Here is a 26570-nt window from a genome sequence, read left to right as displayed (position 1 = left end):
TTTTTCCTTACCTCCCCCAACCCTATAGATTACCCCAGTGCAGCTCTTTCTGTCCTCAGGCCCTGTCCCTGGGCCTTAATAAAACCACCTTTTTGCACCAATGACGTCTCAAGAATTCTTTCTTGGCTGGCGGCTCCGGCCCTCACCCCGCTGAACCTCACCTGTATTCCAAAACCACATCATTTATAATCCACTCTTGTATTAAGACCGTGTTTTCTCAAATGTTTTTAACAAAAGAAAGTTTCAAAAGTTGATAGTACTAAAGGCATAAAGTAGTTCCCTTCAGCCCTCGGCTCCACTGTTTCCCCTAGTTATTTACTTCCATATTTGTAAATAATTTATTCATAGCTAGTTCTTGGTTTTGCAACTTTAGACATTGTTTGTTAATGATGGTGGAGTCCCCAGTTCTTTACTTGCATGTCATTAGTAATGACAACTTTTGATTCATTTGAGAGTCAAGATTTATATTTTACTTTTTTTTTAATGGGGGTGGGGGGGCGGCCGCCGGCAGAGGGAAAGAGAGACTCTTAAGCAGGTTCCACGCTCAGCGCGGAGCCCATCTGAGGCTCCATCTCATAACCCTCAGATCATGACCTGAGCTGAAATTGCGAGTTGGACCGCTTAACTGACTGTTACCACCAGGCGCCCCGGGATTTAATATTTTAACTGTGTAAATAGTCCCTGCTGGTCAAATAGTGTAACATGACATCTTACGTGGTTCTTCATTTCTCTTTAAGTTAACAGTTGCCTTTTTAATTTACCTAGTATTACTTTTTTGTATGTGCCCGTTATTATCCCCTGGCCCCACTTCCCCACCCAATCCCAGAGCTCTCCTTCCTGCTCGGTCTGCCGTTCACTTTTCTCTGCTGTAGACCCTGTTTCTGGATCTCATGTCATCATCTTGCTCAGTTTATAATCTTGTATTGCAGGAGCACATTTTCTGGTAGCTTTCTGAGGGAGAATGCATGAAAGATAATTTTTTGAGCTAATGCCTGCCTGAAAATGTCTTTCACTGATGTCAAAATGTCTTTTTTTTTTTTTTAAAGATTTTATTTATTTATTTGAGAGAGAGAGAATGAGAGAGAGCAAGCACATGAGAGGGGGGAGGGTGAGAGGCAGAAGCAGACTCCCTGCCGAGCAGGGAGCCCGATGCGGGACTCGATCCAGGGACTCCAGGATCATGACCTGAGCTGAAGGCAGTCGCTTAACCAACTGAGCCACCCAGGCGCCCTGTCAAAATGTTTTTTATTGATGTCAGAGTTTCTAGAAAAATCTACCCTTATACTTGATTGATAATTTGTTCAAGTGATAGGTAATTTTCATCCAGAATTTAAAAATGATAACTTCACTGAAGTCTGGCTTCCTAGGCCTGATTTTAAGAAATCTAATGCCTTCTGTTTCTTTGTCCTTATAAGTAACTTGATTTCTCTTTCTAGATGCTTTCTGGTAGTTTTTTCTATTATTGTTATTCTGAAATGTCTTAATGGTATGCCTTGGTATATTTCTCTTCCTTCTGTTTTCCTGGGCCCTTTCAATTAAAAAAAACTACTGTTAGTTGCATGTTGGACCTCATGGGCTGATTTTCCTGGTATTACCTGTTTATCTCCTATTTTCTGTCATTTCTCCTCTCCCTTCTGGAATATGTTTTGGGTTTTATCTTCTCTTATGTTTTTAATTTCAGAACTTTCTTGTTTTCTGATTGCTTTGCCAGCATCTGTTTTACATTATGTAATATGTTATCTCTATAAGCATATTAGTTATACAGTTGACCCTTCAACAACATGGGGGTTGGGACGCCAACCCCTGCACAGTTGAAAATCTGTGGGTAACTTTTGACTCCTTAAAAACTTAACTACTAATAGTCTCCTGTTGACTGGAAGCCTTATTGAGAACATAGTTAACACATACCTTGTATATTGGCATACACTGTATTCTTGCAATAAAGTGGAAAAGAAAATGTTATTAAGAAAGTCATAAGAGAAAATATATTTATAGTACTCTACTATATTTATTAAAAAATTCTGTCTGTAAATGGACCCACACAGTTCAAACCGGTGTTGTTTAATAAGGGTCAGCTGTCGTTTTTAGTAAGGTGTTTTTCTTCTCCCTGCGCAGTTGCCTTTGTTTCTTCCATGTATTTTTTTATGGTTTGCTTTGGACTCTGGGATTGAAGATTTTTACAAATGGCCAGTGCTCTGTTCTGTATTCATATTTAAGGGTGAGGAAGTAAAAGATGGTAATAAATTCTCAGTGTCAGTTCTGGGCAACAAGTTGGCCACTTCCCTGGGAGAAACCCCAATGGTTAGTATCTGGAGATCTCTTCTCTGGGCATTCCATCTTTTCAGAGGAGAATCCTCTCATTTTCTGCTTGGGTGTTATAAGCTTGGCTGCCTGCATGACAGTTTTGTAAATAGACTTTCATCCCATCCTTTTTTCTTCCTTCCTCAGTCCTTCCTTCTTCCCGCCCCAAGTCCAGATCTTTTCCATAGTTCTAGATTGAATTTTGGCTCCAGTTGCTATCCCTTTTTCCTGCCATCCAGATTTTTTTTCCTTTGTACTGCTAGATCATTTACCACTCTTTTAAAAATGTCACTTCTTGGGGCGCCTGGGTGGCTCAGTTGGTTAAGCGACTGCCTTCGGCTCAGGTCATGATCCTGGAGTCCTGGGATCAAGTCCCGCATCGGGCTCCCTGCTCGTCAGGGAGTCTGCTTCTCCCTCTGACCCTCCCCCTCTCATGTGCTCTCTCTCATTCTCTCTCTCTCAAATAAATAAATAAAATCTTTAAAAAAAAAATGTCACTTCTTGCTTAAAACCCATCCTCCAGTGGCTTCCCATTTCCCTTGAAATACAATGGGATCTGAGTGATATAGCCCCTCCTGCATCTCCACTCATCTCTCCATTTTCCTCCCCACTACTCTCATCGTTCCACCAGCAGGCCAACCTTGTACTCTCCCCAGGGCCTTTGCCCTCAGTCTTCCTCTGGCTGTTCACATGACTAGTTCTTCTTCAGTCAGGTTTCACATCAACTGCCCTGTCCACCTAGGGTAACTCATCCAGTTACTCTTTATCTCACTGACCCTTGGTTTTCTGAGCACTTAGGCCTTTCTGAAATGAGCTATTTTATGTGTTTTTTTTCCCCCATTAGAGTATAAGCTCCATGAAGACAGGGATCTTGTTTGGCTAGTTCACTGCTCTATCCTTGGATTTTAGAGTAGTGCCTGACATATAGTAGGCCCTCATATTTGAAGAATGAAGAAAGATTCCTGAATACAAATTATTCAATTCATTACAAATTACAAATGAGTCTTAAGTGTGGTACAAACCAAGGTTGTCTCAAGATGGATAACTCTTATATTACTCAAAATACACTGAACAAACTCTCATGTTCAGGTGCTGTGGCAGTCTCATGGGTATCCAAAAATTAACAAAGCATAATCCATGTTCTTGAGGACCTTATACTCCAATACGGAAGATACTCATACAAGGTAACTTTAGTAAAACCTATGCTTCCAAGCTCCAGTTTCACATACATGACTCTACTCCTTTTTCTTGTTTCATAGAGCTCAGAATCTTTACCTAAAACAACTCCTTGAGTTGACCATAGAGTTGAGGGTCCATTTCTGGGCTCTCTATTCTGTTCCATTGATCTATGTGTCTGTTTTTGTGCCAGTACCATGCTGTCTTGATGATGACAGCTTTGTAATAGAGCTGGAAGTCCGGAATTGTGATGCCGCCGGCTTTGCTTTTCTTTTTCAACACTCCTCTGGCTATGCGGGGTCTTTTCTGGTTCCATACAAATTTTAGGATTATTTGTTATTGTTTAGGATTATTTGTTCCATTTCTTTGAAAAAAGTGGATGGTATTTTGATAGGGATTTGCATTAAATGTGTAGATTGCTCTGGGTAGCATAGACATTTTAACAATATTTGTTTTTCCAATCCATGAACATGAAATGTTTTCCATTTCTTTGTGTCTTCCTCATGAGTATTTTATAGTTTTCTGAGTACAGATCATTTGCCTCTTTGGTTAGGCTTATTCCTAGATATCTTATGGTTTTGGGTGCAATTGTAAATGGGATCGACTCCTTAATTTTGTATCCTGCCACTTTCTGAATTCCTGTGTGAGTTCTAGCAATTTGGGTTTTCCCCATAGAGTATCATGTTATCTGTGAAGAGTGACTTTGACTTCTTTGCTGATTCGGATGCCTTTTATTTCTTTTTGTTGTCTGATTGCTTAGGCTAGGACTTCCAGTACTATGTTGAACAGCAGTGGTGAGAGTGGACATCCTTGTTGTGTTGCTGACCTTAGCGGAGAAGTTCTGTTTTTCCCCATTGAGAATGATACTCACTGTGGACTTTTTGTATATGGCCTTTATGATATAATTACCTTTCTTTCAAACAGAAACAAACTTTCTTTGCCCATGGCTCCAGGAGCAATCATCCAGTACTGAGTTCATCTCAGTGGGATAATACTATATTTGGTCTTTGTCCCAGGTTTCTGGCAAAAAGTTTTCCAAACCCGTAGAATTTATTGAGTGATAGCATCTTCTTTTATTCATAGCAAGCCTTTTTGGACCATGCCTGAATTTCTGCTCAGGGTGGGGCCCCTAGGTGATTTGAGGGCAAAAGCTAGTCACTAAAAAGACTAACCGGGATTAGAGAATGGGAAGTTTCAGCTACACCCCCTGACCTCCAGGGAGGGAGAGGGCCTGGAGATGGGGTCATAAACATTCTTGAAGAATGAGTATAATAAGCATACCTAAAGCCACATTCTTGATCTTGGGGCGTTCTCCATCTCAGTAAATGGCAACTTAGTCACTGTCATTCCAGTTGTCATTGAGGATTCACTGACCTCTCCGTAAGACAGGAGTCTCCCACACACCTGCTCCCTTTTCCCTTACAATGCTTTATTTTTGCCTAGAGTTCTTCCTTGGGGGGCAAATATGTCCCACTAAGGATGGTATTTGGAACATAGTAGGTGCTCCATGAATATTCAAATGAATGATTCAGTCCTTGAAGAATTGGCTGAGGTTATAGATGGAGGCAGGAAGCACCCAGATTGTGGCATTTTATAGGCATCTCCTGCAGAATTTATGCTTTCTGATAGGCAGTAGTGGAGCTGTCTAAGAGTTTTTAGCAGGGACTTAGCATTTTGTAGTCTGTCCTAGATACAGTGTGAGGAGTGGGAGGCTAGAAGCAAGGAAACCAGGTAGGTTAGTGTTAAGGGTTGGTGTGTAGGGGCTAGGAGTGGTGTTGGACTGATTGTAGCCTGATCCAACAACAGTGATGCCACTTCTGTCGGCTCTACCTGCCCCTGTATCTAAAGAGTATTTGAGATTGAAGTTTTTAGGTCATAGGAGAGTATCACTGTGGGCCTGCATGAGAGAGAAATAGTTGTCTTGGTGTGCAGATTCTCCCTTCTCCAGGGGTTGGCTTGGTTGTGCTCCCTAGTTCAACCTGGCTTAACAGACCATGGATAGACTGAAATTTGCAGGCCTTGTCTAGTGCCCAGTCCTGGGTTCCTACTGTGCCACACAAGGACTCTGGCGGATCTAGCTTTAAAGACGACCAGCACTGCCACTTACTAGCTGTATGTCTTGAACAGTGCGTGCAACCTCTTAATTTTAGCCATCAAACAAATGCAAATAACAATCTGGGAATACTGAAGATCAATACATTTCTGCTTATCTAGCTCACATTGAGGTACAAGTGAAGAAATAGGAATTAACTGATGTGTGGAAAATAGTTTTTCGAAGATTAAACCTGGTCTTAGAAATAGTTTATAAACTGTCCTTAGTTTAACATGGATAACATACATTTCAAAATGATCACAGAAAAGTGTGAAGAGAAAGTACAAAATTTGATGAGTTTTAGCAAATGTGTGTAGTGGTGTGACCACCACCACAGTCAAGATACAGAGAACATTTTGATCACTCCAGAAGATTCTCATGGCCTTTTGTAGTAAGTCCTCAGGCCCTTGCAACAATTGCACTGCTTCCCATAACCATAATTTTACCTTTTCTAGAATTTAATGTAAGTGGAATCATGCAGCAAATCTTTTGTGTTTGACTTCTTTCACTTAGCATAATGCTTTTGAAATCCATCTGTGTTGTTGTATATATCAGTGATTCATTTTTTTAATTGATGGATAATATTCCACTGGATGGATATACCACAGCTTGTTAATCCAGTTGCTTATTGATAACTATTAGAGTTTCCAGTTTTTGGCTGTTACAAGTATTTTTTTTTTTTTAAAGCTTTTATTTATTTGACAGAGAGATACACAGCGAGAGAGGGAACACAAACAGGGGGAGTGAGAGAGGGAGAAGCAGGTTTCCCGTGGAGCAGGGAGCCCAATGAGGGGCTTGATCCCAGGACCCTGGGAGCATGACCTGAGCTGAAGGCTTAACGACTGAGCCACCCAGGCGCCCCCCGCCCCTTTTTTAAGATTTTATTTATTTGACAGAGACACAGCGAGAGAGGGAACACAAGCAGGGGGAGTGGGAGAGGGAGAAGCAGTCTCCTGGCTGAGCAGGGAGCCTGGGCTATTACAAGTATTACTACTATTATTAGCATTCATTTACAAGTCTTGGTGGGGATATAGGTTCTCATTTCTCTTGGGTAGCTTTATAAGAAATTGCCAAATGTGTTTTCCATTGCCAACAGCCATGTTGTCAAGCGTCTGTTCAAATTTTTTGTCCACTTAAGAAATTTCATTGTCTTTTTATTATCAAGTTGTAACAATTCTAATGTATTTTGGGTACAGTCTCTTATCAGATACATGTTTTATAAATACTTTCTTTGAAGTAATTTTTTGTGTTTGGTTTAAGTTAAGGATCCAGGGTTCTTTTTTACATAAGGGTAGTTTTAGCATCATTTATTGAAGGCAATTGTTGAAAATCAATTGATCTCGGGCGCCTGGGTGGCTCAGTTGGTTAAGCGACTGCCTTCGGCTCAGGTCATGATCCTGGAGTCCCAGGATTGAGTCCCGCATCGGGCTCCCTGCTCGGCAGGGAGTCTGCTTCTCCCTCTGACCCTCCTCCCCCTCATGCTCTCTGTCTCTCATTCTCTCTCTCTCAAATAAATAAATAAAATCTTTAAAAAAAAAATCAATTGATCTCATATATATATATATATATATATATATCATATATATATGTTTATTTCTGGACTATTCTGTTCCATTGACACCAATTGTGTAGGTTATGCAGTGTTATTCTTTTCAAAATGTTTACTATTTTAGATCCTTTGCATTTCTTTATAAGCTTCAGAATCAGCTTGTTAAAATAGATCTATTGAATTTGGAGAGAATAGACATCTTAATGTTAACAATCAATGGCCATATTGTATCTCTTTATTCTTTTTTGGGGGGGGGCTTTAATTTCTCTCAGCAACATTTTATGTATTTCAGTATATAATACAGTTCTTGCACTAATTTTGTCAAATTTAACTGTAAAGGTTTCATAGTTTTGATGCTATTGTGCGTGGTACTCATTTAATGTTTGCTGCAGATATATAGAAATTCAGATGATTTTTGTATATTGGCAGTGTATTCTACAGAACTGCAAAATTCACTTACTACCTTTATTTTTTTGTAAATTCCATAGAATTTTCTACCCAGAGGTTCATACTAACTGCCAATGATTGTTTTACCTATTCCTTCCAGGATGTGTCTTTTAAGTTTTTGCCTTATTGTACCTCCAGTGTAGCATTGAAAGAAGGGGGTGAGAGCAGATCTTTCTTCTTGATCCTTGAGAAACACAGTCTTTCACTGTTCAGTTTAATGTTAGCTGAGTTTGTAGATATTCTTTATCAGGCTAGAAAAGAAAAGTTCCTTCTATTCCTACTATGAAATATTTTAAAAAATCAGCAATGGATGTTGGATTTCTTTTCAAATGCTTTTTCTGCATTGAGATGGTCATGGCATTTTTAAGTCTCTTTATATGGTGTATTACATTGAGTTTTGAATGTTAAAACAACCCCACATTCCTCAGATATGCCCTTTTTATATGTTGGTGGGTTATCGTTTTTATGTATTACAGGGTTTGATTTACTAAATATTTGAGGTTTTCCCATTTACATTCATGAGGAATATTAGTAGCTTTCTTAAATGCTTTTATCTGGTTTTGTCATAAGGGTCATGCAAGACCTCATCAAAAGTGAGTTGGGACTGTTCCTTTTTTATTTCTTTGAAGAGTTTGCTTAGAATTACGATATTAGTTTTCTATTGCTGCATAACAAATTACCACAAACTTAACAACTTCCGACAACATATAATTATTAGCTCACAGTTTCTGCAGGTTAGGAGTCTGGGTATGGCTTTAGCTGGGTCCTCTCTTCTCCATCTCACAGTGCATTCAGGGTGTTAGCCCACCTCTTAGGACGGCTGGTGGAGTTCAGTTCCTTGTGACTGACTGTAGGACTTAACAGTGGCTTGCTGCTTTAAGTCAGCAGGAGAATCTCTGTGATACCAAGGACTGTCTCAGTCTCTCTTTTAATGATTTACACTTAATTGAGTTGGGTCCACCTATGGTAATTTCCCTTTTCAGTAACTCAGAATCAACTGATGGATTCCTTAACTGTATCTGCAAAATCCTTTTACCTTTATCATATAACCTGTCCCATCACCCTTGCTGAATTCTATTGGTTGGAAGTGGATCACAGGTTCCATACACCCTCAAGGGGACAGGTCACACAAGAGTTACTTACACATGGCCTGACTCATTGAGGTTACTAAGCTGTGTCTGCCACAGTTCATATACTTTTTCTTAAATGTGTGGTAGAATTAATCTGGGCCAGGACTTTTCTTTTGGAGAAGGTTTTAACTACAAATTCAGTTTCTTTACTACATGTTGGGCTATTTTAGTTATCTATTTCTTCTTTTGTGAGCTTTCATATTTTGTGCTTTTTAAGCACTCTGAATTGTGTAATTTACCAGAATAAAGTTTATAATCCTCATTATCCTTTTAATATCTGTAGGATCTATGGTGATGTCTTCTCTTTCATTCCTTATTTGTGTCTCTTTTTTTTTTTCACATGATCAGTTTGGCAGGAGGTTTATACATTATATTGATCATTTTGAAGAATCAACTTTGGTTTCATTGTGGTTTTTTTTCCCCTTTATTATTCATCCATATTCTATTTCATTGCTTTATGCTTTTATCTTTATTTTCTTCTACTTATTTTGAGTTTAATTTGTACTTCTTTTCTAGTTTCTCATGGTGGAAGCTTAGACTTGATTTTGGGCCTTCCTTTTTAAAAAAAAATAGTTAATAAATTTCTTTGTGGGTATTGCTTTTCTTTTTTGTTTTTTAACTGAAAACATTTTTATTTTAGTCTTCGAAGAACAAACTGTTCTTTTTCCAAGATAATAATGATTAAGTTAAAAAATGAGCATTTACAGTGCATCTTCAAAATATTTCCCCTTTAACGGGAAACTTAGCTTTACAGAATCCAAACATTAAAAGGTTAAAAATTTTTTTTCTATTTTGCCATTATAGGACAAAACAGAGTAAGTCAAGGAAATCCATTCATACTTCAGGACCTCCAGGAACCAGCATTGTTAAATTATTTCCATTTAGCAAAATTTGATCAAATTTAGTGATCCTTCTTCCTTCTGGTGTGATTTCAAACTCAGTGACATCCTCCAGTACCATACGGACAAAGTCATCAAATCCCAAAAGTGTGCCAACAATTTCTTTATCACTCTTCATCATAATGTGAATTATTGATCCTATACATTTGTCCACAAGCTCTAGAGGCAGCAGCTATGAGGGGTTAGTGGTAGCGTTAGGTGCCGTGGCTACGCCAGAAGTCCTGGGTATTGCTTTTGATTTAAAAAAATTATTCAGGGGGAGGTGTGGATGGGTGGTTGGGGGGAATGGGATAAGTAGGTGATGGGCATTAACGAGGATACTTGTGATGAGCACTGGGTGTTACACGTATATGTAAGTGATGAATCGCTAAATTCTGTTCCTGAAATCAATACTACTACACTATATCTTGATTAACTTTAATTTAAATAGAAAAAAAGTAATTCAGTTCGAACTATTTTTTAGTTTCACTTGTGATTTCTCTTTGGAGTGGATTATTTAGGAGTATGTTGTTTAAACTTTGAATATTTGAATTTTCCCCCCAATTACCATTTTGTCATCAGTTTCTAGTTTAATTTTGTTATGGTCAGAAAATATATTTTGTATAGTAGAATTTAAGAGGGCTTACCCTTGAAGTTAATAAGACTGATTGATGGTGTATTTTGGTGAATGTTCTGTACACTTGAGAAGAATGATTCTTCTATAGTTACTGAATAGAGCATACTCTTATGTGTCAGGTCACCTTGGTTGATAAGGTTGTTCAGTGTCTTAAAGCAGTTCTCCATTTATAACTACATTATGTAGCAGGCATCTTCAGGGCTACGAAATGGGTTAATTGGTGAAAGTCATTATACCCTTAAATTCATGGGTAGTTTTGTCTGCATGTTGAGGGGCTGAGCATGGGGATTGGTTGATTTGAGGGTCTGCTCTGTGCCAGGTACTGTTCAAGACATAGGGAATGAAGTCAAAGACATTGGTAAACCATACATTTCCTTGTCTTCAGAAACTGGTGTCTTAGAGGGAATGAGAGACAATTAGTTATTAATGCAATGAAAGATGGAAGTGAGCATGAAGTGCTAAAGCAGTCACTCAAGACAGCATTATACTCAAGAGATAGTGTAGTAGAAAGGTGTAAAAATTATGTATTGGTGATGCTTAAAATTCTTAGTAACAGTGGTAGTAGCCTTTTGTCTGTAGCATTTGCCCGAAAGAAGAAGGGACTGGAACCTAGGAGACAGTGACAATGGGTAACGTTTGATATGTATTTATTATGTGCCACTCACTCTTTAGCATGTTATGTGTATTCCTTTTATTACCTGTGTCACCCTTTGAGAATGGGTACTATTATCTCCATTTAATGCAAGAGGAAACTGAGGCACATAGAGGTTAACTGGCTCAAGTTGCAGGTAAGTTGTTGAGTTAGGATTCATGGCCAAGCAGTGTGGCTCCAACTTGCATGTGAGCTGTCAGCCATTATGCTGATCATCCAGTTGGCAGATAATAAGGATTTGATACAGGCTCGAGAATGACACTGAGAATGGAGAGAAGCAAACAGATGGGAGAGGGTTTACCGAGGTAGAATCTATATAGCACTGAGGTAAAGTAGAGGAGGGGCCATGTGCTGAAAAGCAACTATTTCTCACCAGAGACCTGGGGAGAGGATATAATACCCATTACAGAAATAAGAAAATCAGAAGGAGGAGCTGTGGAATGTATATATTTTTTAAAGGTGCTGTCAAGCGAACTAAGCAGAGATTCAAGAAAGGTGGGAAGTATGGGGGGAAAATGTGCTTATCATTTGTCATAGAGGTAATATTTGGATCTATGGGCGTGTTGTCACCAAAGAGAGAAGAAAATAGAAAAGATAAGAGGAGAGGTTTTAAAAAGGCAACTTAAAAAATGTCCTGTTTGTTGGATAAAAGAGTGTTGGATGTGGAGCTATTATGGTTCAACATGGTGTTGATTCAGTAACGGTATCTCCAGGGGCTTATCATCTAGTGTTACCCAGTGTGTCATTACGAAAGGGGTGTGCCGTAGAGGGAATATTGTGGCAAGAAGGGGAAGAGCATGGCTCTATTTTTACTTAGTCTTGTCTGTGGCCTTGGATATATTATCTTAGAAGTGAGCCTTAGCTACCTTCAGAGAAAAATAAAAATCAGTAAGAGGATTGAAAATGGAAAAGAGCTTTATACAGCTTGAGATTGGTATTGAGCCAATTAGTTAACCACTTAGATGCCATCATGAAGGTGGGATTATGTAACTCCGTTGGAATGATTCCACAGAGACAAACATTTGTGATTATACTGTAGCTGGGCTTTTGACCTGAAAAGATCTTGGGTAGTGAAGTCAAATTCTCATTCTCTAATTAGTGTTTTGGGTTTTAGCCATACTTTCACCAAGAAAATCTGAGAAATCTGATACACTTTTAAAAATCGTTGCTCTCTTGCCTAGCTGGCCTTCTTCAATGGTTGAGTCACTTTGAGCCTTTATTTTGTTATCTAGAAATTGGGGATAATGATTCCTAGTCTCATTAATTCAGAGGACAATTGGGAGGATTACAGGAGCTGTTGAATAGAAAAGCACTTTGTAAACTGAGAGCTCTATAATTACAACTGTCCCTTGGGTTTGTGGTGTGTTGATGGTGTTGATTCATCTCTCAGGTTCATCTGCTATCACCACCCTTCTGCTGCCAGCACGTTTATCTTGCAGAGAAAAACAATGTACAGTGTGTTTCATGAAATTCATCCTTTGAACTAATGCTTAGTTATTGGCACACACAGGTGAGTGCTCCTTTGCTTATCCCAGAATATACACCCACTGTTCCCCACCAGTTTTTCTGACATACAGTGCGTAATTACCCGTGTGAGACTGGAGCAAGGCACACACTTGCCTTTTAAACTATGACAAACTACAGTACTGGTTTCAGCAATCGGTGTAAATTTCTGATTCTGTATACATACAATTGTGGACAGTTCTCCTCCCCCCACTTCTCTCCCTTCCTCTTTCCCATTTCTCTCTTACTAAATCCCAGAACAAGGTAGGAGACACACATCCCATAGAGCAAGGTTAGGTAAGTAGTTTCTGGTGTCTTCACATTTGTTGTCAGTGGAGGAATTGTATGAGCTCTGCTTCCATGAGAGTTCTTGTTGGCTGTAAGCATGCAGGGTACAGGGTAAGTCCTTTTCAGTAAAAGGTAGCTTTTTTAGTGATAATTCTTCCTCTCATCCCACTGCCCCACAAAGATACATACACATACCTGGTAGAAGTTAGTCAGTAGGTCCCAGAGTCCAAACTGAGCTGGTCTAGTCATATGGGAAGTCAAGAGTTGTATTTCTCAAAGCTTCCTAGCAGAGTATGATGAGTAGCCAGTTGGAGTGATTTTGTTGTGAATGGCTGTAATGTGGTAATCATATACCTTTAGGGTCATTCCATTGGATAATAAATGCTTTTGAACTGGCCTTACACTTACTTGTGTTCTTTTCCCTTAAAAGGGAGAATATGACTCCCAGCCTCATCTGATCTCACCTCACCCCCACCATAAGTAGTTCCTGAGTTCAAGAGGTTGAGGACCTCTTGCAGTGTGGACATTCATTAAAGGTTACACTGTGTTGTGGTTTTGAAGGAATGAAGGGAAGAAGGTTGAAGATTTTGGTTAGACTTTATCCAACAAAAGAATTGCCTGCCTAGCTCAGGGAGTGACTCATTAGTGGAGACCATCCTCCAGGACTCTGTTGCTAAAAAAAGTAGAGGAGACAGCTTTCCTGGATTCTTTTTCTAGGCTATCCTGTCCACTCCCCTGCAATCTCTAAGATCACCCTCTAGCTCTCCGGGGTAGCCCTACAGCCATGCTGGCCATACCTGACGCAGGTAATGCGCACTGACCCTGGTCTGGGGCTGACACTAGACCCAAGTTGGGATGGAAATCCAGGGTGGGTTTTTTGTTTTGTTTTGTTTTGTTTTGTTTTTTGAGGTTATGAGCCAAGAAGTCTTCCATAGAAGAGGGAAGAAGCAGCTATGTGCAAGGGAAGCTGAGAAGAAAGTGAAGCAAGTGTGTAGAGAGAAACAAATAATGCTGTGAGAATGACATCCATTCCCAAGAGCCTTCTAGTTCTGTCCCAGCAACCTACTTCTTCCCTTGCATTCTGTAAGCTTACTCTCCTGTAAGCTAACAATAAATTCCCACTTTTTGGTGAAGATAAGTCAAGGTTTCTGTTACTTGACCTAAAAGCTGCTTTATTAAAAGAAGAGGAGATGAACTATGTATATGACTTTCTACTTTGTTTTTAATCATAAGACCAGTATAACTAAAATACTATAGATGAATAGAGCAGGGCCCCCATTAATCAACTTCCAGAAGTATGTGAATGGACAGTTTAGTTAAATTGAGTGACAGTTCGGCCATTAAATGATATGTGCAAAGCATTTCCTTGCAGTACCTGTCCCAGACTTAAAAAATGTGTAATTAACATAGTAACTGTCTTATTAGCAGCTTTATGTGGCACTGTAGTAGTTCCTCTCTTAGTTTCTTCTTTGCTGTGTCATGCTTTCCTTGGTATATACCCATTGGGATTTTAATAATGGTTTTTTCCCTAAAATAAATGATTGTGTGTATAATTTTTTTTTTTTAATCAAACTGCCTGAAGTTTTTAGGATCCTCCTTTGTTCAGACTAATAATACTCTGTAGAAGCATGAGATCTTACTAATCGTAGGTACTGTGATATGGAAACTCCCTTCCCCCACTTCCTTCTGCCATCTGTCTCTGAAAAATTATAGCTGTTAGAACTTGAGTCATTTTACTTGGAGAACAGCTTGTTGAACTTCCCTCAGTTTAGCAAATACCTCTGCAGTTCTTATCAACACTATTTATCTTTTAGCTTTGCGTTCCCACCCTGTTGTTACACTAGTCCGTAAAACACCGGCCCGGTGAATGTTTATCCTTTCGTTTTTGGCTGCCCAGCGGACGAACTCTGTATCTCAGTCAGGGGCTTCTCTACTTTACGATGTTTTGTGGGAAGCAGTGTCACTGACCACACGCTCCCCTTCCACTCCCGACCCTTGCATATCTGAACACCCCGACCAAATAGGGAAAATGAGCACGCTTCTCAAGTTTTCTTATCCCAGATTGGGGGATACAAAGGAGAGGTGTGGAACGGAGTGGTTTAGCTGTGTGTATGGAGGTAGTAGTAGCCATAACTTACTGCTCTGAACTCAGCACCTCATTGGCAACCACATTCTGAATTTTTTGATTTGAGATTGAATCCCTTGCATAGGTTGTTGGCAGTGATTAAAAAAATTAAGGGGGGGGGCGGTTCGTTTCATTAAAGTTGAGAAAGAATTTGTGATCTAGCTGAATGCTTTTGTGCCTTCCCAAACTGACTGCCACAGCTGTCCTTAGTTCCTTACTGTGTAGATTTCTGTGCTAGGAGACGGTCTTAACCATCACTGCAGGGGCACTCTAGTATTTTATGGTGGGACTCCAGCATGCCAGCCCTTCACCATAGTCTCTTTTTAGTCAGAAGAGTACTCCCCTACTTTTCTTTATGGTCATTTTACACCCTGTAGCCACTGTTGGAGTCTTTGTTCTTTATGAGGTCAAGACTTTGATAGTCAAAACTAACCTAAGAGTTAACGGTTTTCTTTAGTATTTGTTGAAATCAACTGGCTTTAATAGTTTAGGCCAATTAGTGGCATTGGCATATTTAAAACATAAGTTTATAGAGTAGTCATGATTTACTTATTAGTTTCTGACTTGTTTTTCCTGATTTTTTTATTTATCAAAGTCATGTTTGTCTATTGTGGAAAAATCTTGTAAGTACAGGGAGGTATTAAAAAAAACTGTGTAGGGTCCCCACATTAATCGGCAGATTCAGCATAATCCCTATCAAAATTCTCACTGCCTTATTTGCAGAAATCAACAGCGTAATTATAAAATTTACATGGAAATGCAAGGGACTCAGAACAGTCAAAATGATCTTGAAAAGAACAAAGATAGTAGACTTTAACTCTCAGTTTTAAAACTTTTTAAAAAGATTTTATTTATTTGAGAGAGAGCGCAAGAGAGAACAGGAGTGGGGGGTGGGCAGAGGGAGAAGGAGAAGCAGACGCCCCGCTGAGCAGGGATCCTGACTTGGGAATCCATCCCAGGACCCTGAGATCATGACCTGCGCCAGAGGCAGTTAACCAACTGAGCCACTCAGGCGCCTCTCAATTTCAAAACTTAAATACAAAGCTACTGTAATCAAAATGGTGTGGTACTGGCATAGAGATAGTATAGATCAATTTATGGTCCTTTTATTATTTTTTTAAACTGTTTTTGTTTTTATTTTTATTTTTCTTAAAGATTTTTAAAGGTTTAAAAAGGGAGCAAGCGAACGAGAGAGAGCATGAGCAGGGTGAAGGGCAAAGGGAGAAGCAGACTCCCCACTGAGCAGGGAGACGGATGTGGGACTTGATCCTGGGACTTCAGGATCATGACCTGAGCAAAGGCAGTTGCTTAACTGACTGAGCCACCCACGCGCCCAGGACATTTGATTTTTGACAAAGGTGTCAAGACAATTTAATGGGGAAAAGAGAAGCCTTTTCAACAAATGGTTTTAGAACAACTTGATATCCACATGCAGAATGAATTTGAATCTCTCTCTCATACCAAAATTAACTAAAATAGATCAGACCTAAATGTAAGAGCTACAACTAAAACCCTTAGAGGAATACATAGGTGTAAATCTTCATGACCTTGGGTTATTCAGTGGTTCCCTAGATACGATATGACACCCAAAGTACAAGCAACCAAAGAAAAAATCGGTAAGTTGGATTTCATTACAGAAAAAAAATGATAAATTAGGCTTCATCATAATTAAAAACATTTGTACTTCAAATAACATTATCAGACAGTGAAAAAACAACCCAGAGTGGAAGGAAATATTTGGAAATAATATATCTAATAAAGGTCTAGTATCAAGAATATATAAAGAACTCTTAAAACTCATTAAAAAGACAATGTGATTTAAAAAATGGGCAAAGGAATGGAATAGATATTTCTCCAAAGAAGGTATATAAGTGGCCAATAAACATGTGAAAAGATGCTCAACATCTTTAGTCACGAGGGAAATGCAAATAAAAGCCACAGTGCTACACCCACTAGGATGACTGTCATGGGAAAGGTGGACTGTCATGGGAAAGGTGGACAATGAAAAGTCTTGGTGAGGATGTAGAGAATTTGGAGCCTCATGCAGCTCCAAATGTGGGGATGTGAAGTGGCGCAGCTGCTTTGGAAAACCGTTTAGCAGTTTCACAAATCGTTAAGCATAAAGTTACCACCTCATCCAGCAGTTTACTCCTAGATATATACGCAAGAGAAATGAAAGTAGGTCTCTACAAAAACTTGTACACAAATGGTCACTGCAGCCAAAAAGCAGAAACTGTTTTATAACAACCCCAAAGTAGAAGCTACCTGAATGGCCATTCATTGTTGAATGGTTAAACCAGATGTGATGTATTCGTGCAATGGAATATTATTCTGTGATAAAAAGGGAATGAAGTGATACCTGTAACAACATGGATGATGAACCTTGAAAGTATAGGTCAGTGGAAGAAGCCAGACCCAAGACTACATATTGTGATTCCATTGATATGAAATGCTCAGAATGGACAAATCCGTAGAGACAGAAAGGTTGATTACTGGTTGCCAGGGGTGGGGGAGGAGGAAATGGGGAGTAACTGCTGATGGATATGGGGTTTCTTTTGGGTTTGATGCAAGTGTTCTGGGCTTTGATCATGTTGATGGTTTCCCGGCCCTGTAGAGCCCTTCTCATTTAGTTCCCACAGTAGCTTCTGACTCTTCTCTCAGAACTGGGGCTTCTGACTCCTCCAGAGTTCTTTCTGCTAATTTGGTGTGCCCACTTTTACAGAGAATTGTGGGTGAAGATGGGAGCGTGCTAATTTGGAATATTATGAAAATACTATTTTATGAAGTTAAGTGCATTACTCACACTTTTGGTTGACCGAAGTACATTTGTGGCTTGGTTCAGTTAGCATTCAGCGCTCAAGCTTCAGGGAAAGCATACCCTTGAGAAATAGGGTTAAACCCCTGAAGTTAGTCTTTTAATACCAAGGAACTTATGTTGGTCTTTTTTCTTTTGTTTTTTTTTTGCTTCAGAGACTGCAAGAAAGAAACAAGTAGAATTAGAAACTTCCTTAAGTGGTCATTCATGTTGATTGGGTGTAGTGCTGGGGTAGAAAAGCTGCTTGGATTTTGTCTTCATAAACTGCTACTCATGAGAACATGCTATGGTACATTGCTTTTCTACTAAACTAGAGAGTTTAGAGCAGAAGGCATCAGTAAAGCACACTAGCCTGGAAAACTTTGTTACAGTGGTTACTTTTGTTTGTTTTAAAATGCGCTTAACATTTCAGAGCAACTAGTCATGGGTTCAGAGGTTTTATCCTGTGTACTCATTTTATTGATCCTTATTTGTGGGCATCTAAAATGTAGTGAACTTCAAACTCCTTGCAAAAACAAAACATGGTTAGTAATTTTTATTCTTAAGGAGAGTTCAGACTTTTTAATGACTTTGACATGAAAATATACAGAATTTTTAAAAATCTTGAACTTCAGATAGTAGTGGTCTGGCTTTGTTCTTTCATCATGTAATTAAAGAAAATGTATTAATTTTCTTTAAAAATGTATTATTTCTAGAAACTATGAATAGCTTCACTCTGACAGAAGTTCTCAGTGAAGTGCAGTTGACCCCTGCCATTTAATGGTTTCACATTGCAAACAGAGCAGACTTGCTTTTAGTAAGTATTAGCATTGAGACATGACTGTCCCAAGGACATGCAAAGTATCTTCTTTTTTCCCTAGTGAAGTTCTCTCAGAAATTTGATTTTAATATAATAAACACTTTGACTTACATATCATAATGTCATCATAATTTTAATGTAGATAGACCATGCTTGGATTCTAAATTCCATGAAGGCAGAAACTTACTGCCTTCCTTGTATAATGTCAGAGTTTATTCTTGTGCCTGTCCATAGTAAATGATTAGTAAGTGTTTGTTATATAAATATATATTGGTAATCACATATATATTGATACTATACATACTGTTTTGTAATATTCCCCCGACACATACACAATTAACTAGCATGTCCTCCATTGATAATATTGTGTGTAATAGTTTTTCCTCATGTTTCTCCCTTTTTAGGTTGGTATTTTGTATGGCACCTTTTTTTATCGAAATTCAAGTTTCTGCGGGAACTGGTGGGAGACACAGGATCTCAGGAGGGAGATCATGAGCCGTCAGGCTCTGAGACCGAAGAAGACACTTCATCATCTTCATACAGGATCAGATCTGCTCGGCAAAGGAGGGCACCCGCTGATGAAGGCCACTGACCCTAGCCCTAGTCCCATACTAGTGAATGACGAAAGGCAGTGGGGAGCCTCTGTCTTTAACGACCTGGCTTTGCAGTTTGGTAAAAGATCGAAGAACATTTTTACTTGGATGTTAAGTCCAATTAAAAGAAAAAGATTTATATGTAAGCCATATGAAAATAAAGGGAATTAAAACCAAACCAGACCATTGCAGATTTCATCTTAAAGATAATCTTTTGCTTCACTAGCTTTCTACTTACATACTTAACTCTCTGGCTCCCGGGCTTATTTTCTTGCACTGGTGTGAATCTGGTAAACATGACAGGCTTGAGAAAACCGTATTTTATTAATTCTGTAATGTATATTGTATTTTTGTTTTTGTTTTCACATTTTACCTTGTCCAAAATTGGGATGTGTCTCATGATTACTGTGAACCAGGAGAGGGTCATGACGTAATTATCGCAGCCTGCGTGGGTGGGAACTTATTAACGGCTTGTCACAGCATCGTCACTGTATTGTTGGTACCAAAAGTGTCAGGTGTAATTGGCATTTAAAGATGTCTTCAAAAAGATTGCACTATGATTCAGCATTGAAACGAAAAGTGATTGTGTACGCAGAAAAGCATGGAAATAGGGCAGCGGGGCGAACGTTCAGGATTAGTGAAGCAAATATCCGGCGCTGGAGGAGTGACCGCCATTCCATATTTTCTTGTAAAGCAACAACAAAGTGCTTTACAGGGCCTAAGAAAGGAAGATACCCACAGGTGGATGAAGCTGTACTACGTTTTGTTAGCGAGATGCGTGCGAAAGCATTGCCCGTCACGCGCCAAGCGATGCGATCGAAGGCAGGAGAAATCGCCAAAACCCTGGGGATAGACGAAACAAAATTCAAAGCAACCAGAGGCTGGTGTGACCGGTTCATGCGCCGAGCAGGGTTTTCTCTAAGGCGGCAGACCTCGTTTTGCTCAGAACTTTCAGCTGACATTAAGCAGAAGATGGTGGTGGAGCACTCTTTCAAGAAACACCGTATCCCCAGTGCGTTTGATCACCCCACGGGTGCTCTTACGTGGACGAAAGCAGACATCCATGGCTGTGATTTGAGAAGTGATTCAGAAGAGCTGGACTCAGAATATGAGGTGATAGTTATAACCTAACCAGTTAACTTCATATACTTTCTTTTGGGTATGCACAAGATTGATGTGTTAAACATCTGCTTCACTCTAAAAACCGTTTCAATAAATATAAACATCCTACACGGTATGAAAGCATTGTGTCAGTTTAATGCCCGTGTTTTTTCTTAGTTATATATATGGTGCACCTTACAATTGATGGTATCTTAGATAAAAAATAGCTTGTAAATTTATTTTCCCTTGTAAGCTAGAAATTATTTATTGGGGTACTTAATCCTGTCTCTTATAATGCTGTTAAAATAGTTATCCTCGGGATGCCTGGGTGGCTCAGTCGGTTAAGCGGCTGCCTTCGGCTCAGGTCATGATCCCAGGGTCCTGGGATCGAGTCCCACATCGGGCTCCCTGCTCAGCGGGGAGCCTGCTTCTCCCTCTGCTGTTCTCCCTGCTTGTGCTCTGTCTCTCTCTCTGACAAATAAATAAATAAAATCTTTAAAAAAAAATAAAATAGTTATCTTCTATGAGATACATTTTTTTTTTTTTTGCAACATATTCAAGATTTTAGAGTAGTGACTTAGCCTTAGAAGTTCTACTTCAGAAGAGCAGGATTAGTCTCTCCCTTTGTATGGGAGGGCTTCACGCTCAAGGCATGTGCTGTGGAGAAAGTACTTCTTCCCAGACAATTCAGTGACAAGACCTCAGAGGTCCTAGGTACTGAGGATAAAACAGAGTGGGTGAAAATGCCCGCTTCACTGGAAAATAACTTGCCGGGTACCCATGTTTGTCTTCAGTGAACTTTGGATCGAGTGTTCACCAGGGAAGAGATACGGATTCAAAGACCCTTCCTGTTGGTGTTATCCACTCTGTACAAGACTGAATTGCAAAGCCAATTTCTTTTATGAATTCCAAGTTCCGTTTTTTTATGTTTACCCTTTTTTCCCAAAAACTAGCCATCCCAGGATATCACCTCCATGTTATGACGGTGTGTAATTATGATACCTCATACTCCATGCTGATGGTTTTGTCAACAGTCCACTTGCATTCCTGAGGTATGCCTAGTCCTTTGGATATACCGAAAGGGAATTTATAGAGCATGTACTTAGTTTTAACCAGCAGCTGAGAGTGGGGCATAATCTTTCATTTCCATACTGGATGCATTTTTCTATGATTCTGTGCCTATAGGGATTAACAGAACAGTGACATAAGTTTCAAGCATTCATTTTAGTGCTTCATACTAGCTGGATATCAAATTAAAACTGTCGTCAGTTAGAAAAATTAAAGCCTAAAAGCTTCTTGGTACTGGGAGGATATTTAATTAGATCTTTCATAGTCTAAAACTTTGAGCTGTGGATTCTGCTTTATAGGGAATACCTTAGGTTTAGGTAATAATAGTTGTCGAAAAACCTTAAATAACCAGTGAGCTTCTATACTGTTTCAGTATTAAGGAATGATGGCTCATATAACCCCACACAACCTGCAGGGGTCATCCACAATACTACAAAGAATCCATGGAAAGGTGTATTTGTTGGTATTATTTATTAACATTTATGCTTCAAGGATGTCTTTTTTAGTAGAATTTAAGGAAATGTTCTGTTTATTGGGAAATCTATCCAAAAGCATGTTAATCGCTCACACCCTACCATGTTTTAACTCCTCGGAGAGTAAAAAGAAATCACTGGTGCCAATATGAAAATTCTACAAGCTAATTCCTTTGTTTAAAACTTGTATTTTTCTCTTGTATTTTTCTTCCCCCCGCCCCCGCCCGGTTAACACTCAACATAGTACATATTTCTAAGACCACTAAGAAAGGCAAGAAGAATATTAACACAGAATTACTTGTGTGGTATATGTTTCTGTTCCTTTGCCTATTTTGGTGCTTTTGTAGCTGCGCTCAGCCAGAATTTCCCAAGTACCTTTTCAGTTTCTCAGTGAAAGACTGACTTGCCTGTGATTAATTTTGAAGTTTAGAAGGTGCTGAGCATTAAGAGCACATACAAGTATCCGTCTTGTCTGAATGCTCACAAACAGCGATGGCGATTAACTATGCCATCTTTTGAGGATAAATTCTAAAATCGAGGACTCTAGCAGGGTTGTTTCATTTCCTTACCAATTTACCATTCCCGCATCTCTTTGCCTCTGAAACTTTTGTGCAAATTGCCTGTATCAAACATACTGGTTTGCATTGCTCTGATTTAAATGCCAAAAAAACCCGCTAAATATTAGTGTGGCACTGTTAAGTGAGGTTTTTAATATATTCATTAAGCTAAAAATAGAATTCATCCAATGGATTTTGTAGTGTTGTTTTCATGGTGGAAACATTAAATACATTGTTTTTGGTGAATAGCTAATTCACATATGTGCTGACCCACTTCTTTAGATGATACTAGGTTTAAAAACCACTTCCAGTTGTTGCTTTGCTGAAAGGTGGGAATATATTTGCCGAGAGGTGGGTGAACCATGTTAATGCTTTCACAAAATGTTATTTTAAACCAAAATGTGTTGAAAGATTTGAAAGTGGTGCATTTTTATTTTTAGGAGCAACCTATTTCGAAATTATTTTAAGTCAACAATGCAGTATTTTTTAAAGTCTGTCTTTCTTACAAGGTATGTTTTAATGTAACATGTAGCCAGTGTAACTTTAGATTTTTGACTGGTAAACTTCAAGTGCTTTTATATTTGAAGTTGACTTTAAAAAGCCAATGAGCAGTACTCAAAGGTTATAGACTTTCAAGCAACTAATGGAATAGTATTTTGTTACTGAGTCTAGAATTAAAGCAACTTGTATGGTCTGCTTTTAAAGTATCCTATAGCTTTTAAAGCAAAGAATAACATTTATCTTAAATTAATAAAAGTTACATTTTCCATTTGTTAATGTGTGCTGACTGTCTTATGACCCGCCTTTAACATTACCCTCCAGGTTAGTTCTTTGCATAACCATTCACCAAATACTGCTGCTGTGGTTTCTTAATGGAAACATTCTGTGCTGTGCTATGATGCATTGTCATCCTGCTGCTTGACAAATAGGTTTATATGGAATTAGACTTGTGTGTGGTAATAGTACCTTTATATAACAAAATGTAAATTTAGACTTAAGGAATGTGTGTAAATGATCATTCACTGTTTTTATTTTAAAACCGGTCAATACTATACCTAAAGCTTCTGTGGTTTGTTTGATGTTTTAACTTTCACTTTAAACTGCAAAGAATAAATTAAAATGAAAACAAAAATTTGGTATGTGTCATTGATGACGTTTAGTAAGTATGAAAGGTACCTGGGGCATGAGGGGAGTTGAAAGCAGTCATTTTTACCAGTGGTCCACCCTTCACCACACTTTTCAAACTCTAAGGATCTATAAGAAGACAGCAGTAGTATTCCTAGTGCCATGAAAATAATTGACTTAGAACCCAAAGGACATACAGCATTGGAGCTAAATTGCTTTGACCATGTGTGGCCTTTGGTTTTCTTCTCATACTTTATCCAACACCCTCAAGGTTGTTCTGATACTCTGTTTACCATAGTCATGTCTCACGTTTTTGTTAGTAGTAACCATCCGGAAGACTAAGTGAGGACACTGACCAAAGCCAAGTGAAAAGATTGAGGAATGCCTTTGAAAACCAGTTTGAGATGGGAAATCATTAATTGCAGTAGCTAGGAGCCAAGTTTTTCATTTTTCTTGGGCAGTGCTCAGCTGCCAAGAATGTAGAGTGGGGAAAAGTGGATTGTGCCAGGGTCAGGCTTCGGATGGTAGGAGTGTCTAAAGGCTAAAGGGCAAGGCCGTTAGAGACTGCTGGAGATTGGCTGTGGGATTTGGGCTGGGCTGTAAGAGAAGTCTAATCAGTAAGACACTGATAAATTGGGTGAATAGGAAGGGGTAGAGATTGAAGATAAAATGAGGTGACATTGTGTGTAATGGATAGAAGGAAGTTTGGGGTGGAGATTAGAATTTTAGAGGTGAAGCAGTTCTGAGCGGTGTCACTAAATACAGCCACAGAAAAGGAATCAGAACTGGGGACTCATTCTAGGGTATATGTGGACTATCGATATGATCACTAATGCATGATGGTTGGAGTTGGGATGGAGAAGAGGACCATGCACTGGGGATTAGTTCAGAGACTTGGAAGACTGATCTTGAGGTCTGGGATGTTAGATGGCCCTTAAAAGGAGGAAGGGGTTTCCTGAAAATGAAAGAGGAATGATTTTGGAGAGCTGTGAGAAAGCTTTCTCTTCATTCTGGTCCCCCCGGCAGCTCTACAGTCTACAGGCCAGTGTGAGATTGTTACGTGTGTTACATGCAAGTGAGTACTTCAGTTATAAAAATGATGCTGGAGAATGTTGGGGGAACGGGGAGAAGAATGGACGGAAAGAAAGCAAAAGCTCTAAAAATCTTGGAGGAGTTGGAGTTTTCCAGGTAGAAGATGAGAAGAGGATTCCAGACAGAAGAAAAACATGTGCAAAGTCAGAGTTACGGGAAGATGCTTTGTTTGGAGAATGGTAGATGGTTGGTTATTCCTGCAATAGAGAGTAGTTCTAGGGCATAGTGGTTTATAACTGGAGAAGTAGGAAAGATCTAAGTCACAAGAGACCTTGTATGTGATGGCAAGGGCTTTGAAGTGCATGCATTGTGTTGGAAAACATTGAAATACTTTGAGATGTGCGAGAGCATGGTTCACTTGTTTAACATATATTGAGTCACTACTCTCGCAGGCACCTGGACTAAGTACATGTGACCCCGAAAGCTCATGCTCACTGGATCAAGGAGGATTGCTTTGGAGGCACAGTGGAAACAGGATGTATCTTACTGTAGTCTAAGTTAAAGAAAATAGAAAGTGGGAAAGAGTGACAACCGTGGGAAATGTGAAAATATGAAGAATCAGCAGGACCTGAGATTGGATTGTGAAGACAAGTGAAGGACAAGGATAAGTAAAGGATTTCAACCTTTGAGTTTAGTTTGAAATTGGTCACACTGAGGGATGCATATGGAAGAAGTAGGTCTGTGGTCAGCCACAGGGAGTTGGGGGATGAGAGTCCAGTTACAGGTATACACATTTGAGTTGGATGTGCTTATGGGGCATTAGGTGGACAGAAATACCAGTTGTAAAAGTGGTCTGAGGGGCAGGGTTGAAAATACGGACTGTGATCATCCGTATGTGAATGCAGGTGAAGCTGAAGACAAAAATAGGATCTACCGGGGGAGGAGGATAGAATGAGAAGAGAACCAAGGAGTGGCCTCTAAAGAGCACTAATATTGAACAGGCAGGTGAAAGAAAAAGAGACCATTAGGACATTGAGAAGGACTGGGGAGAAAACCAGGAACCTACCTGAAGGAAAGTAATGTGCTAGAAGCAAACTGAAAAAAGAATTCGAAAGAAGAGCAAGTGTTCCACTGCTATATAGATGTAGAATGATATTGCTCACATCTGCCCATGAAGGAACTGTAGCAACAGGAGACTCTTGGCAGTAGTCCAGGCAGAAGACGATGTGAGTCTGTGCAGGGCTGGTGGTAGTGGACACGTGGAAGAAATATCCACGGGAACTGATGTGACAGGGTTTGGTGGGTGAATAGACAATGGGAGGTCAAGGATAAGGATGAACGCATGATGGGTGGCTGATGGAGGATGCGGGTGGAGCATAGTTTGGGGAAAAGTCCAGGAACGGGTAAGACCAGTGGAAATGGCCCATCTGAAACGTAGGATGAAGTCAGGAGAACTGAATTCCTACCCACATGCTTTATCTTCATACCTGGTAGTTACTTAACCTGTTTCCCGAGCTACTAAATGGGAATGATAACATCTAGGATTATTGTAAGGAGTACATTAAAAAAAGAAAAAAAAAACCTAGTTAAGCATATTCCTTAGAGTAGGCAACCCATTACTTAGCCTCCCTCTTCTTTTCTTCCTTCTTATTCACATTTGTAACCATAGAAGGCTTCTTAATGCCAGCTTGCTCTAGGAGTTGGTCAGTCCATTGAAAAAGTCAGTTGAAATGGGGAATCAAGAAAACACGCTACTTGAGGTAACACCAAGGCTGTTTTCTCACTGAATAGAGATCCATTAGAGTTTCAATCTTGTTTTCTTTGTAAATGTTTAGACTTATAATCCTGCGATTTCTGGCTTTGTTCTCTTAAAATTGGAACAAGACCAGAACCTTGCAGAGCAAAGATTTTTCACTATATTTTCCCATTTTTTACAGTTGCCTCACTTGTCCCTAGATGGATAGGATTATCAGTATCTTGCCTTTATCAGCTTTTCACAAAACATTCAACTAAGTTTACATAGAAATAGTAACCTTTTTTACACTCATATTTCATTGTAGTATTTAATTATAGAATTATAATATCGGAGACAACGGAAATAAGCTGGTTTGGGAACGATTTTGATTAAACAGAGTCATTTGGGGAGAACAGAAGTGTATGAGCCTGGCACCCTTCTACAGAGTTTTCATAACTGTGTATCTATTCCCACCCTCTCCTTCCCACCTGGTC

At 39.3% G+C, this 26570-nt stretch overlaps 1 protein-coding gene and 1 pseudogene across 1 annotated transcript in view; one reads left to right on the top strand and one right to left on the bottom strand.

The window, feature by feature from the left end:
* SMIM13 (small integral membrane protein 13) overlaps positions 1-22957 on the top strand; it is a 26817-nt gene extending 3860 nt beyond the window's left edge. Inside the window, exon 2 of the mRNA XM_006739816.3 lies at positions 18797-22957. Coding sequence (XP_006739879.1) covers positions 18797-18984 — 188 coding nt within the window. The 3' untranslated portion in view covers positions 18985-22957. The remainder of the gene's footprint in view (positions 1-18796) is intronic.
* LOC102727424 (U6 snRNA-associated Sm-like protein LSm5 pseudogene) lies at positions 9477-10109 on the bottom strand (annotated as a pseudogene).
* Positions 22958-26570: the final 3613 nt, after the last annotated feature.

Source organism: Leptonychotes weddellii, chromosome 8, assembly GCF_054177405.1.
Source record: "Leptonychotes weddellii isolate Sample4059 chromosome 8, ASM5417740v2, whole genome shotgun sequence".
Taxonomy (NCBI): Eukaryota; Metazoa; Chordata; class Mammalia; order Carnivora; family Phocidae; genus Leptonychotes; species Leptonychotes weddellii.
The sequence above is the reverse complement of the archived record's forward strand: the minus strand, read 5'-3'. Positions and strand labels throughout refer to the sequence as shown.